Source organism: Schistocerca piceifrons, chromosome 9 (assembly GCF_021461385.2).
Source record: "Schistocerca piceifrons isolate TAMUIC-IGC-003096 chromosome 9, iqSchPice1.1, whole genome shotgun sequence".
Lineage (NCBI taxonomy): Eukaryota > Metazoa > Arthropoda > Insecta > Orthoptera > Acrididae > Schistocerca > Schistocerca piceifrons.
The window spans coordinates 80,968,245-80,982,687 of NC_060146.1; the positions used below are offsets into that span (position 1 = coordinate 80,968,245).

General features: G+C 40.2%; 1 protein-coding gene across 2 annotated transcripts in view; it reads right to left on the minus strand.

Annotated features, from left to right (window-relative positions):
• The window catches only part of LOC124717115 (BTB/POZ domain-containing protein 17), a 150,334-nt gene that overhangs the window by 13,936 nt on the left and 121,955 nt on the right, over window positions 1-14,443 (minus strand). For both annotated transcript variants that reach the window (XM_047243837.1, XM_047243836.1), the window contains exon 7: window positions 12,688-12,905. In XM_047243837.1, coding sequence (XP_047099793.1) covers window positions 12,688-12,905 — 218 coding nt within the window. The remainder of the gene's footprint in view (window positions 1-12,687; window positions 12,906-14,443) is intronic.

Here is a 14,443-nt window from a genome sequence, read left to right on the forward strand (position 1 = left end):
AGTGGCACAAAAGGCAGATGGTTAGCAACAGAGGTGATGGCGGAGTTAAGGGAATATTTTAGGCCATTGTGGAGACACACAACTTGCAACGGTTAGCTTCATCGTGCAATTATGATACTACTATTGCTAGGTTGCAGCGGCAATGGAAAACCAAGATAATCAATGTGAAGTGTTTCGGAACGAGCCACCACCTTTTCTTGTGCCACTTATAACTCTGCCTCATCTTTTTACATGTATTTCTGATGTACTGTATTCAGCAACAATGTCAATTGTCAACGTTTTACATTCAAATGCTGAGTCTCGAAGAATATGCTCAGCCATAAGCAAGGAACTGTCACCCATTTTCAGCTAGTGAACTCTAATTGGCTGGTGACTTTCTAAGTCACCCAATAGCCGGTAGCCAGTAGCCACCACACCACACTAACACACACATAATGAGCTCATCTACCGGATGCATGGAGAGGTGAAGTGGCCCATTAATGACGAGAGTGCAGGTAGGGGTGAAAGCATTTCATGCAAATGATTTGACATGACACAGATGTCATGTGGAAATAGAAGAATGGTTTTGCGACATCACATTTTAAGGACTTTCGTGTTCAAATCCGACACGATACAGTTGCAAGAACTACATACACTACTCACCTATATACTTTGCACCACACACTGTAGATCGTAAAGTTTGCCAGCGGTGATAGAGGGCATGAAGCAAAACTGTAGCACCTGAGCTTTCTTTCAAATTTACATTTTACACAGCGTACAGAAATTCTCTGAGCCAACTTCTAATAAGCTTGTAATGTCAACTGGGGAAGTAAACTTATTTTTTCATGTCTCTTGTTTCTCTCATCAAGCCCAAAATAACACTTTAACAGCGGTGAGCATGTGAAGTGGAGGTCATAAGAAAAGCATTAAACACTAACAGCAATGGTGACAAAGTTTGTCATTAAGCAGATGTCTGTATTTATGCTTATGGTTTAACTACTTAGCTGCTGTGATATTTTTGGTTTAATTTGAGATGTTCATCAATTTTTGCTTTTTTCTGGGTAAGGACAAAGGTAGATTTCTCAAAATCACGTGTCTGTAACATATAATCTGTGGTCATAGCATCGCAGATAGCTCGATGACCTTGTATCTAGATACCAATTTCAATTTTTTGATTGGTTTTTACTTGCTCTTACGCATCTGTGATTTTTTAAGAACTGATTATATTCGTTGCCACAAATTATTGTATAAACATTGTATTGTACATTTAATTTCCTTCACTTAGATTTTATACAATGTATTGGAGAAGATTGTGATTTTTAATCACGTAAACCAATTATGTGTGTTTTTTCCTACATTTTGGGTTTTTTTAATATTTTCCTCTATTCTGCATTTTCATCAATTTTGTGTTTTTTAAGTCTGGACCGCATGAAAACGTAAAATATGGGTTTGACTGTAGTAAGCAAAAAACATTTGTTTTCTCATTTTGTGGGGGCTGTCTGAGAAAAGTTTCAAAAATCTTTGAAATTACGTGTAAAGTTTGTTAGACATTGTTAGGTTCTCTCATTCTCAAACACTGCGTATTTACATGCTGTGAGCTATGCTGCCTCAAGATGCATCCAGAGTTCACCTGTTAAACCCTTAATGTCAAAATTAATCTCTGCCTGAGTAGACTTTGACAACATTTTAACTTTTGAGATTTGGTCACTAATTGTATGAAATACCGAAAATAAAACTGTCAGACTGGTGATCAGCAACCATAACTAGATGGCTGTGCCCTGAGTTCGTCGTTTGATATTTAGACTGATAGGTATACTTCCATTTCAAACAAAACACTTAGAAAAAAGTGCTGGAAAAATAAGCATCAAAATGCCAAAATTTGCAAAAAATAACACAAAACATGGGGGGAACTATAATTGTTTAAAATTACTTTGTAACTGACAAAAGGCAGAGGTTGGGAGCAGAGTTACTGGCTTGTACACAACATGCCACAAGCTCATGCAATCAACAGTTGTGTGCATACGCTCTCTCTCACTCACTCGCGCACGCATGCACGCACACTGGTAACACACTATTCCACTAACAGCTGCTCGTCATCTGTAACTGAAACACTTTCACTATTTTGTCTGTGTAGTCACTAGAACGGCTTTTAGAATTTAATGAAACAAGAAACTGTTCAATGTCATTTTCATTACACATTCTCCCATGCTATCATTATTGCTCCCTCTGTGTGTGTTACAACATTATGCCAGTCTCATGACAAGGTTCAGTTTATAGCATCCTTTACCAATCTTTTCACTTCTGCTAACGTAACTCTTTCTTTATGACACATAACCTGCAACTTGGCCCCATATGGCTCCAAAGGAATTGAAGTGGCATTGGTATGGTGACAGTCTGAGGACCCTGCGGTCATATTTCTTTTGCCATTTTATCACCAATGTATAGAGGTAAGGGTGGTTTATTCTGAGCCACAGATTCAGTAATTCACCCTTTCTACAATCAATGGTACGGAAATGTTTTTTCACTGTAGCCGGTCAATAACATTTTCTAGAGACTACTGTATGCACATAAGCAAGGACAGTCGAATGATACAAAGCATTGCCTATAACTATCACTGAAGGCTTGCTCAAGTTCCTCCAAAGTGAATTTTTAAACCACCAATGAAATGTGACTCTGCTCATTTCTCAGCAATTCTATTCTTTTAAATCTAAATAACAACATACAGATTTTCACGAATACAGCAGATGTAAATGCATGGAGAAGAGTTAATCTACTACTATTTCCAGAAGGTTATGGCATGGTGACAGTTACTGAATCATGTGTCCAGCCTGTACTTGTTGAATGGCTTGCCTTTACCAATATCGTCAAACAAGAATGAAATTTTCACTCTGCAGCGGAGTGTGAACTGATATGGAACTTCCTGGCAGATTACAACTGTGCACCGGACTGAGATTTGAACTCAGGACCTTTGCAACTCAGGACCTTTGCCTTTTGGGGGCAAATGCTCTATTGACTGAGCTACCCAAAAATTCGACTCACAACCCATCCTCACAGCTTTACTTCCACCAGTACGTCTCCTACCTTCCAAACATCACAAAAGTTTTCCAGCAAAACTTGCAAGAGTAGCACTCCCGAAAGAAAGTACACTGCAACGACGTGGCTTAGCCACAACTTGGGGGATGTTCCTGGAACGAAATTTTTACACTAGAGGTGCGTCCGCTGATAAGGAACTTCCTGGCAGATTAAAACTGTCTGCTGGATGGAGATCGAACTTGGGACCTTTGCCCTTCATGGGCAAGTGCTGTACCAACTGAACTACCCAAGCATGACTCACAACCTGTCCTCACACTCCATTGCCGAGTGAATATTTCATTCTGTAAACATCCTCCACATTCTGGCTAAGCCATATCTTCACAATATCCTCTCTTCCACGAGAGCTAGTCTTGCAAGTTACTTCTGCAAAGTTTGGAAGGTAGGAGACGAGCTACTGGCAGGTATGGGCCGTGAGTTGTGCTTGGGTAGATTAGTCAGAAGAGCACTTGGCCGTGGAAGGCAAAGATCCCGAGTTCGAGTCTTGCTCTGGCACACAGTTTTAATCTGCAAACAAGTTTTAATACAGTCAAAGTTTTCTTTTGATACTGTCTTCAAAAATCAGCACCACCATGCAGCAATATCATCTCTCTCCATTATGAGCTTTCTTCCGTCAATTTTTTTTAATTTTTATTTATCTGAAGCCTAAACCATGCACTACATTTCCCAGCAACAACTTGTTGCCTCCATGATGTTCTGATTCTTCTTAGGAAGCCTTCAGTTTATTGAAGGTTAGATGTTATTTTCTCAAATACTAATTGTAAATATGATGTCGATTTGCATTTGCCTGAAAATCATCCATACTTGTCAAACGCTTCTCAAATTCTCTCTCTATTCCTAAAGTGTTTAGTTGAGATGGTACAGCCTGATTTTCTTCAGCTCTGAACTTTTACTTCTCTATCCTCACAATAGCGTTTTTGTAAATTTTTAATTCATCCACAGTTCTATACTTTAGTGATAGGCAGCAAGTCTTCCCAACGTTATTGCAGTGGTCAACAAGCCTGCCCTCTCATTTTGGTGCCCTGACCACTTAAAGACTTCTCTTGCACAGCATGCACCCTCGGATGTCTTCTCCCTCTCTTTCTTCTGACACAGAAATATTTTGAATCGAAGTAAGTCTAACAAATTTCACACAACTCAGTCTGCAGCAATGCACAGAGTAACTGTTACACAACCAATGTACGTTTCGAGTGTGGAGCAAAGCTCAGTTTGTAGCCACAAGCGTTTTTTCTTTCTGTTTTTCTTCTCCCCCAGGTTGCAGGGTTTTGAAAGCAACCATACTACAGAAAATGCAGTTTCGAAGACGATTTCCTGTCCCTTCCTCAGACACCCGTATATAACAGCTATAAATTGATAGGTATCAGTTCTGGCAAACCAAAGGACGCAGCAGGGTGTGGGGGACAAGGGGGCGAGGAGGTGAAATTACCCTGGACTTTCCTTATGGTGCCAGAAAATACACCCAAACCAGCAGGCTCTTACTGTGAAAACCATTAGCAAAACCAAAGCCTATCTGTGAGGCCATAACACAATACATCCGTCTGACTCTTAAACAAAATTCTGCTTCTTTTCCATTTCCAGAATTAGTCTATTAGAGTAAGTGCTCTTAAAGTTTCGACTCTACTACGCAGTTCACCTAATTTACCAGTAGGAATATGCCTTATTAAATGTCTATTAATAGTCCCTGATGACTTGGTGCCACGGGAACTCTTCCATGTAGTTGATATTACTCAAAAATTAAATGTGTTTTCCTTTGATATCAACAAAGGCTACAGAAAAAATTTACAGATTCCAATTCTGTATGCTTTTAGCTGAGACAAATCTCTGTTGCCTTGTAATATATTAATCAGCAACTAATACCAATGATTTACATACTCTGTGTTTTACATTCTAGCAAGCAGAAATAAGGTAACAAGACATGCAGTTTGTTATACTGATCAAAGAGTTAATACTAATTAAAATGAGAGTCAATAATTTTATGGCTGGATTACTATGAGAAAACAGTTTTCTAAGAGAAAAATACGCATAAACTTAAAAAAAGTTTAAATGTGAATTAGGACTCGCAATCTTTCTTTTACTGGTCCAGTGCTTTACTCTTGCACTTATCTGCCACACAGACAACAATGTCATGTCATTTAATCATGTTAAGTACACTGTAACTATAACGCCAACTTAGACTGTGGATGAGATTAATCTGATGAATTGCATAAGAAACAGAGAAGCACAAATTAATTCGGCATAGTGAGCAGGGACAACTTCGACACCATGTAAACATTATTTACTTCACACTACAGAGAGATTTGGCACTCCTTCAACTGTAAGAACAATTTCGGTATGTGGGCTGCATTTCATGTATAGTAACATAAGACCTTAAGTCCACTGTACGTAAAGCGAATACATCTTTTATTGAAAGCTCTGTGAATTAACTGCTGTTATGTTTCTTAATTTCAAAACATCATACTAACTATGACCACTAAATAAATGCAAGCTACAACATGAAACCATAAGATGTGAAAAAACTCAAGTTTTTAACCAAATACACTGACAAAAATAAAATCACAACACCAAGAAGAAGCTGTGCAACACAAATGAAAGTTTGCAGGCATGTTTCTACACCTAAAACATGATGTCTATCAAAATTTCGTGCCATTCGCATGAGAGTTGCGCTAGTAATACTGCTACAAGGATGCAAATCAGGTTTGCTTTAAATGCAGGCTGTAACAGTTGTGAGTGTTAGTTACCTTTGAGCTGTGAGCGTGTTACCTTTGAGACTGGATGTGATGACTCAGTGCTAGTAAAGAATGTCTTTCAGGTCACAAAGACACTGAGCCGTGGTGGCTCGTATCGATAGTGCCACTCTGGTGGTTTATCTTTTCTGCCACGGTCTGGGCCATAAGCAGCGCCCTCTGGGGCCCACGCGAGGAGTAACGAGGTGAGGTGCTGTGGGGGGGTGCGCTCCGGGACGTGGTGGAAGACGGTTGTCGGGTTGACGCAGCGAGTGTGGGACCGGACCTATCGCATGGAGATATACAAGTTGGCTCTGAACGGAAGACGCCATAGCAGGCAACGGGAAGCGGGTGTCCTGTAATTTGTGTGAAGGAGTAACGATTTTTGCATTCGATGTCCCAGTGGTTCCTGAGAGTTGCGGTGGCTGCTTTCGGAGAAGAGAATTGGTAAGAGCTTTTGTCTACGCTCTTTTCCGTACGATTTTGCTGCCTGCCATTATAAACGGGTGAAAATCAGGCGCTTGTACTGACTATACGGGAACTGGTGATGTAATATTACATTTGTGATTGAGTCTCACTTGTGCTGTGACAATTTAGAGGCGAAAACTGTGGTGGTTTCATTAGGTCTGGTTCTTTGCTGTGCAACTAAGGGAGTCAGTTATTTGGGGTAACTGAGGGTGCACCATTATGTTGGTCCAAGTGATGTGTTCTCCACATTTTGTCTATGGCTTTGCGAATCGAAATCGTGGGGGAGTACACTTGTGAGTAATTTGCTATTGTATTGACGGTTATGTTGTAAAGACTGTTCTCTGGTGTGTTAAATCAAGCGCTGATTTGTAGCCAATCTAAGCGGAAGTTACCATTGCTACTTGCTTATGTGCTACTGTCCTTATGGTCTAGTAAGGAAATTGCTTAAGCTTTTATCATATGCTGGTCTGTTTGCCTATCACATTGGCTTTCTATGCAGTAACTGAAGGAATGTGTATGGTGGTTCAAGATTGTAGGCTGACTAGTATTTGAAATGGTGTTGAGGTTAAGGGCGAGATCAGCATCCCGCAAACCTGCATGCTGCGCGTGGTTAAATGTTCCGCTATTGGGGAGCTGGCGCTCTGTTTTTGGATTTTGTAAGGATACGTGATGAGTGCATTGCTGTAGTTTTTCGTGTGCTAAATTGCGGGGTGTCAGTGCTGTCCTAGGGCTAGACTTGTGATGTATGTTATATTGAAAGGGAATTAACTGTACCAAACTTAAGAGAGCTTTTAGTTTGTTTTAGGTCTGTACATGGAATGATGTTGATATTTTGTCGATTGCGGCAATATCTTCCTGTGTGGGGAGATCCTGTGACGGACTTGTATTGTACTGTTGCAGTGCAGTCCATTTGAAACATGCTGCTTAAAACTTGGGACTGCAGCTCTCTGATGTTATATATTACTATTTAATCTTAAATGTCTTGGATGTAATACAGTTGTTGAGGATTACGTAATTAATTTTGATCACTGGTTCCTTAAAGGAAGTATTTCGTTTTAAAATATGTGCTCGGTCAGAGCCTATTTAAATATGATTTTAACTCATCATTCAAATTTTCTAGTCTTGCTTTCTTAAAAGGCTTTCAGTTAAATGATTGCTATTTGCCTGTTTCAATGTTCGAGTGACTTAAAGGAAAAGAATATTATTTTGTAATTTGTACTGATTGTTCCTTTTGGGTAATACGTGACTTGTGTGTTCAATAAATGAGTGTCTAGTCAATGGTGATGCATTGTTCTATTGCTAGCCTACCCCTTCCACTCCACAGCCTATTGAGCTGCTTTGCGTCGAAATTGTGTTCCGAACACCCCTCTGATCTGACGCCTCAGACACCATTATCAACACTTCACTGAGTTTCAATGAGGTTGTACAATAGGGTTATGAGAAGCTGCTGGATGTTCCTTCTGTGATATTGCAGAAAGACTTGGCAGGAACGTAGCCACTGTGCACAATTGCTGGCAGCAGTGGTCACATGAATGTTCGATTGCAAGACCAGGCTCCAGACAGCCAAGTGGCACTAACGAGAGAGAAGACCATAGTGTTTGGTGTAAGGCTCCGGTGCATCGTACTGCGCCTGGAGCAGTAATTTGAGCAGCAGTTGGCACCACAGTGACACAACGAGCTGTTATAAATCATTTACTTCAAGAGCAGCTCTGAGACAAATGTCCTGCAGCGGGCATTCCACTGACCCCAAACCACGACCAGTAGAAACTTCAGTGGTGTCAAGCAAGAGCTCACTGGAGGGCAGGATGGAGGTCTGTTGTGTTTTCTGATGAAAGCTGGTTCTGCCTCAGTGCCAGTGATAGTCGTGTGTTAGTTAGGAGGAGGCCAGTTGAGGGCCAACCAAACTGTCTGCTTGTTAGATACACTGGGCCTACGGCTGGAATTATGGTCTGGGGTGTGATTTTGTATGACAGCACGAGCACTCTTTTGGTTATGGAGCACCCTGAATGCAAATCTGTTTGTCAGTCTGGTGATTTGATCCGGTGCTGCCATTCATGAACACCACCAGTGGGTGTTTTGCAACGTACTGCTGCTATTGTATCCTGACATGCTCTACAGAGATTTGACATGTTGCCTTGGCCTGCTTAATAACCAAATCTGTGTCTGATCACGCACATATGGAACATCATCGGATGACAACTCCAGCACTATCTGCAAACAGTGTTAGCTGTCCCTGTACTGACTAAGTGCAACATGCATGAAACTCCATCCCACAGACAGACATCTGGCACCTGTACAACACAATGCATACACGTTTGCATTCAACATTCTGGCAGTTACACCCGTTATTAATGTAACAGTATTTCACATTAGCAATGGCACATATCACATTTACTTTAAACTGTGATCCTGCAATTTTAATCACTTAAATGTGTCACCTACACAAATGTATTCTCGTAATCACAATTGTACACAATTCTGGAAATCACTCCCATGCAATTCTTGACGTAGGTGTACATGGTAAGGATGGAACCACTGACAGGTAAGAATACGATGGACACTGGTTTTAGGAATGCCAATCTCATGTTCAAGTTGTCGTGTGCTCACATGTGGATTCATAGCAACAGAAGTGAGAACAGTAGCTTCGGCAGCTTCATCTGCGTGAGTGCTACGACGATTGTGTTGTCGTGGATTGAAACTTCCCGTTTCCTGAAGCGTCACAACAAGACAAGAAAACGTCAGCTGCGAAGGTGGGTTCTTGTCAGGTTATCGTTCTCTGTACAGTTCCGCTGCCTGCGTAGCATTTCGCCTACCTTCAACAACAACAACAATAAAAGAAACGTTATGTCGATGCAGTAGACATAAGAAAACAGTATTGCAATTACTGTTCTGCGAACTTACATTCCCCATAGGTGAGTAGCATTTCCACCTTCTCTTCGTTGGTGTATATTCTACTCACACAATTCTTCAACCGATGATGGTTGATGGAATGACGGGTGTGCATTCTACTTATGTTTACATTTGTTCTCTGTCAACATCAACACGTGGATGTGATCCATTATCCCGAGTATCTGCCCTAAGTGCTGGGAGCGTCAACGTCAATGTTGTGTTATGTAATTAACAATGTTGTGTTTCAGTGAATGGTACACTGTGATACATTTTTGAATATGTCTTTAGGAGAGGAAATGAATTACCAAATAAAAAGTACAGGGTGCCATTTAAAAAAGTCATAGCGCTGTTCATATCCTTGTAAAAGACAAAGCTACAACAAAGGCAATCATGCTGATTGATGGCCCCCTGATGGCCAAAGAACACTAGCTTGAAACATTTTGTAATTTGCATCTAGACAGTTATTTAGGGTAGTCAAGATAAATGGGAAACCCTGTATATTACCAAAACCTTACAACCCAGCTTACTGATAAAACAAAATTCATAGCATGCGGCGCAATCTTCACCTGCAATAGAACTGATGAGCTGCGTTTACATAGAAGTCATTGTACACGCTGATGTAGTCCTTTAACTCAAAATTTCTTAACAACTACTGCAACATTTGTAGTGATATCACATAGTGCGTATAGTTTTATTCTGTGGTAGCTTAAAATGACATCATGCTACTTGCATATTATGTAGACCTGACGCACCAAATTGCCATTTTCAGAAGTTATAAAATAAAATGGGTATACGTACATTATTCCACAAAATGAGGCATTGAACAATAGTAATTTTTGGAAGACAGGCAAAAATAAGGAGTTTTTATGGACCCTTCAAATTTAGTAGCTGAAATACGGACTTTTTAATGATTTTAAGGAGGCGTTTGAGCCATGCAACAATTTCAATAGTGTCATTAATTTTACTTTCAAACACGTGTACCAGCAGCACCAAACATTTTGCCTCTGGAATAAAGTCCTGGCTAGCAACTCTGTCTCATAATTTATTAGGTTTCTTGATTGAATCTTCCTTTGATACAAACACTGAACAATGCGTCATTCATCTCAATCATAATTTAGCCCACAAGGACTATGCCCAATAACACATTTCTCATACAAACCAATCAGCTCCCTGAGATGTTCGTTGACTACCCTGGCTGGTATCATTATCAGAGCTACATCCACTAAGGTTGTGGCACATCACAGTACCACTTACAGCTCTCTGATCATTGCTATGGATGAGAGCAGGATTGCACTGAGGCTACGAAGGATTTACAAGAGAATGAAATTGCCAAAAGCAATCTGTCTATATGATGTGATGCTTACAGTGCACAAAGCAGCATAATCCATACACATTATAAAGATGCATGCATGCATGTATGTATGTATAGGCTGACACTTATTGAACTACATGAAATAAAATAATCATAACTTCTAAATGGTTTGCTTTAAGATGTTCAAACTGCACGGTTGGCCTTGGGGCATGGTAGGAGTTAGTATGCGCTGTATGGTCTGGTTTAGCAACAAAGTCCACTTTCATTTGGATAGGTTAGTCAATAAGAAAAATTGTCGCATTTGAGGGACTGCGAATCGGCATTTCGCGACCGAGAAGTCTCTAAACCCTCAACCGGTGACCGTGCAGTGTGGAATGTCCAGTCACAGAATAATCAGTGCAATATTCCTTGATGGCACAGTGACCACCTAACTGTACATGAAGGATTTGGAAGATTATTTCATCCTCATTATCAGAAATGATCCTTATTTCGACAAGATGTGGCTCTTGCAAGATGGAGCTTGTCCCATTGAAGCAGGAGAATGTATGATGTCCTGGAGGAGCAACTTTGGGAACTGCATTCTGGCTCTCATGTATACAGATGTCACTGGCATGGTCCTTGATTGGTAGCCACATTCTCCAGATCTGAACACATGCGACTCTTTTTGTGGGGCTATATTAAAGACAAGGTATACAGCAATAACCCCAAAACCATCGCTGAGCTGAAAACAACCATTCAGGAGGTCATAGACACGATCAATGTTCTGACACTTCAGCAGGTCATGCAGAATTTCGCTATTCATCTGCGCCACATCATTGGTAACGATGGCAGGCATATTGAACAAGTCATAACCTAAATCTGAATATCTGTAGTGATGTTTACATGTTGAATCAAGTGTGTGCACACTGCAGTTTGTAACTAATTTACATTTTTTTCCGTATAATTCAATAATTGTCACACTGTATATATGTTACGTTCCACACTTCCTCCTAAACCACAGATCAGTTTCTACCAACCTTGGTGCACACACCACTTTCTGTCTAGAAAGAAGCACTGTGAGGGAAAGAACCGTCTCCCCCCCCCCCCCCCCCCCCAATCAAAGGGGTGTGGGTGATAAAGGTGACGATGCACGAACACCAATACTTCAGTCATCCAGTATTGGAGAATGAAAGCACTTAGAGACTTGGAACAAACTTTTCACATAATTTCAAAACTTTTATGAGACTTTCTCGCCAACACCTCCCACAAAATGATGGAAAGAATATGTTTATCACTTACTATGTTTTTGCTGTTCATGCAGTAAAATTGCCATATTTGGCATGATGTTTTAATTTATTACTTTTTCACTACTAATGTTATTTGCAACACATTTTGCAGACAGTATTAACATATACCACTTAATGCATTTGCAAAAACATCTGTATGATACATAGTTAAGGAAATATGGTATCAAAAACCCTGAACTGCAAGAAAACAAAACTGCAGTGTTAAATTCAATAAATGATACGAGTGAAATACGTTAAACATAGGTGAAAAGTGCGCACACGGGCAAAACCACATGTAAAAAGTTCCTCCTAAATGCCTGGATCGATTTATCAATTTCAGCCAAACTTGGTACACACATTCTTACTAACTGGAAATACATACTGTGGGGATAAGAAATAACAACTTGCTATTGGAGAGATGGTGATAATGTGGACAGAGAAGGGGGAGAAGCTGATGTACAGGCCGAGAGGGGGATGAGGAGATGGACAGAGAGAGGAAGCAGGAAATGGGCAGAGAAAGGGAAGAGGAGAATATGGACAGAGAAGTGGGGGCAAGAAATAGACAGAGATACAAAAGAGAAAAGACAGATAGAGGGGGGAAGAGATGGAAAGAGGGTGAAGGAGCATATGGAAAGACAGTGAAGGAGAACAGACAACAGAGAAAGGAAAGAAGAGGAGATGAACAGAGACAGGACAGGGAAAGAAATAGAGGAAGAGACGGAGGAGGGGAGAGGGAGAGGGAGGGCGGGGCGCGGGGAAGAAATGGACAGTGGGGTGGTAGAGGAGGAGATGGACAAGGGGGGGGGGGGGAGGAAGACATGGACTAATAGAAGATTGGAACAAATACATGCCCAGGCTACACATGCTCAGCTAGTACATAAATACATGTGTGAATAGCGGCTCAGGGTAGTGATCTTTCATCCATTAGCGTAGTAATAGTCATGACCATGACGATAGTAACCTGAATGGAAAGCCATTCCAATTGCCATCCTCTCCATGAAGAACTCCTTGTGCTTCTTGGTAAGGGGGGACAGCAGGAGCTCTGCCAACTGTCGAGGCGACATCATAGGAAAGCGCACATGTGACATCAAGGCCACCACCAGCTGCTCCATATGCGCATCCTTTGACTCTTCGCCGGCAAGGCGTTGCTCCTGTAGATCCAGCCAGCGAACGACACAGCTGCAACACATTCTCATATTACCACTTCACTAAAAAAGGAAACGAAAAAACGGAAAATTATTGTAAATCTGGAAAGCAGAGGAGCCTTCCCTCCATTTCAGGAAGAAAGCAAGATTAGGATTTAATGTAGTAATGAAACTGGACATTGCATCACACTCATTTTGATGAAGAACACAACCCACCATTCCATTTTAGTGTGGAATTTGATCCTTTGGGTGGCGAGCACCAAAGTAGTATAAATTACTTTTTGTAGTAACTCTTACTTCTTTAGGCTGGACTGCTTTAGTAAATTACTTCTAGAGTAATACACTATTTTAGAAACTGTTGGGGAGCTCAATTTCTATTTGCTTCTTTAGTTGTAACTAAAGTAGTAACGTCTTTTTACTACAGAAGTAAGCCACTTCTGCACACTGCTGGTACATGCATTATGTTCCCGCTTTGAAAATATTGATTGCTATAATTTTAGAAGCTAGAAAGGATTATTAAATTGAATTATTAAAATTGGAAAATCTAAATGCTACTGATCTGTGTATTATGAAAAAGAAACATTCTATTACTGAATGAATCTATTGTTAACCCCACTATCTACAGCTACCAATGTCCATTGTTGGTTGGTGACACGTATTAATTTAAGCGCCAGTTTGAGTTACGAGTTAGCAGCAACATGGAGGTAGCCAAGGAACATTCAAAAAACATACCAGGAAATGAAAAAGAGTGGTTTGCTGAAATAATGAAAACGTACATAACTACTATTGAATCTAAAAAGGAAGATGTCAAAATGCTAAAAAGGAAAAAAAAGGATGCTTGGGAAAAAATACACATTGAATACAACGCAGAAGCTCTTACACAAAGATCACAAGAACAGCTTAAAGTAATTTGGAAGGACATGAAAGTGAAAACAAAGAAAATGAAAGCTACATGTAATCCAGAACAATTTCAAACTGGCAGTGGAGTAAGTGAGATGAAGATCGATGATATAAGCCAAATGGTTGTTGATATGATCCCACATGTTTTCGAGAGGATAGCTGGAGTTAACGACAATGACACATCTGGAGATAATGTGAGACTTTCAAGCAATTTCAATGATGATAACTGCTCTGAAGGTAGCAATGAAACTGCTGTAGGTGGAACTTTATCCCACAGTCATGAACCTTGGCCTGCATTCTCTGGTCAGACCTTATCAGAAGATGCACCTTGCAAAACAGACAGAGGACATGCGGTTGTAGTGAAGAACCGAGAGTTGTTGAAATAAGCAGACAAGCTTCATTCCTTAAAAATGCTTTTAAAACGAGAGGAATACAATGCAAAAATGTTATTAATAGAAAGACAAAAAGAAATCATGGAAGAAGAACAAAATCTTAAAATGGAAATTATGAATAAGTTCGACGTAATGGAGCAAGCTTCAGGTTCCAGTTCTTCAGCCAATGTGCTCGAGAAATTTGGGTTTTTGTGAATGAATAAGAAAATATTTATATGTATAAAACATCTTTTCTTTCCATGATATTTTTTCAAATGGTTTATATGTTTTTGTTTATTGT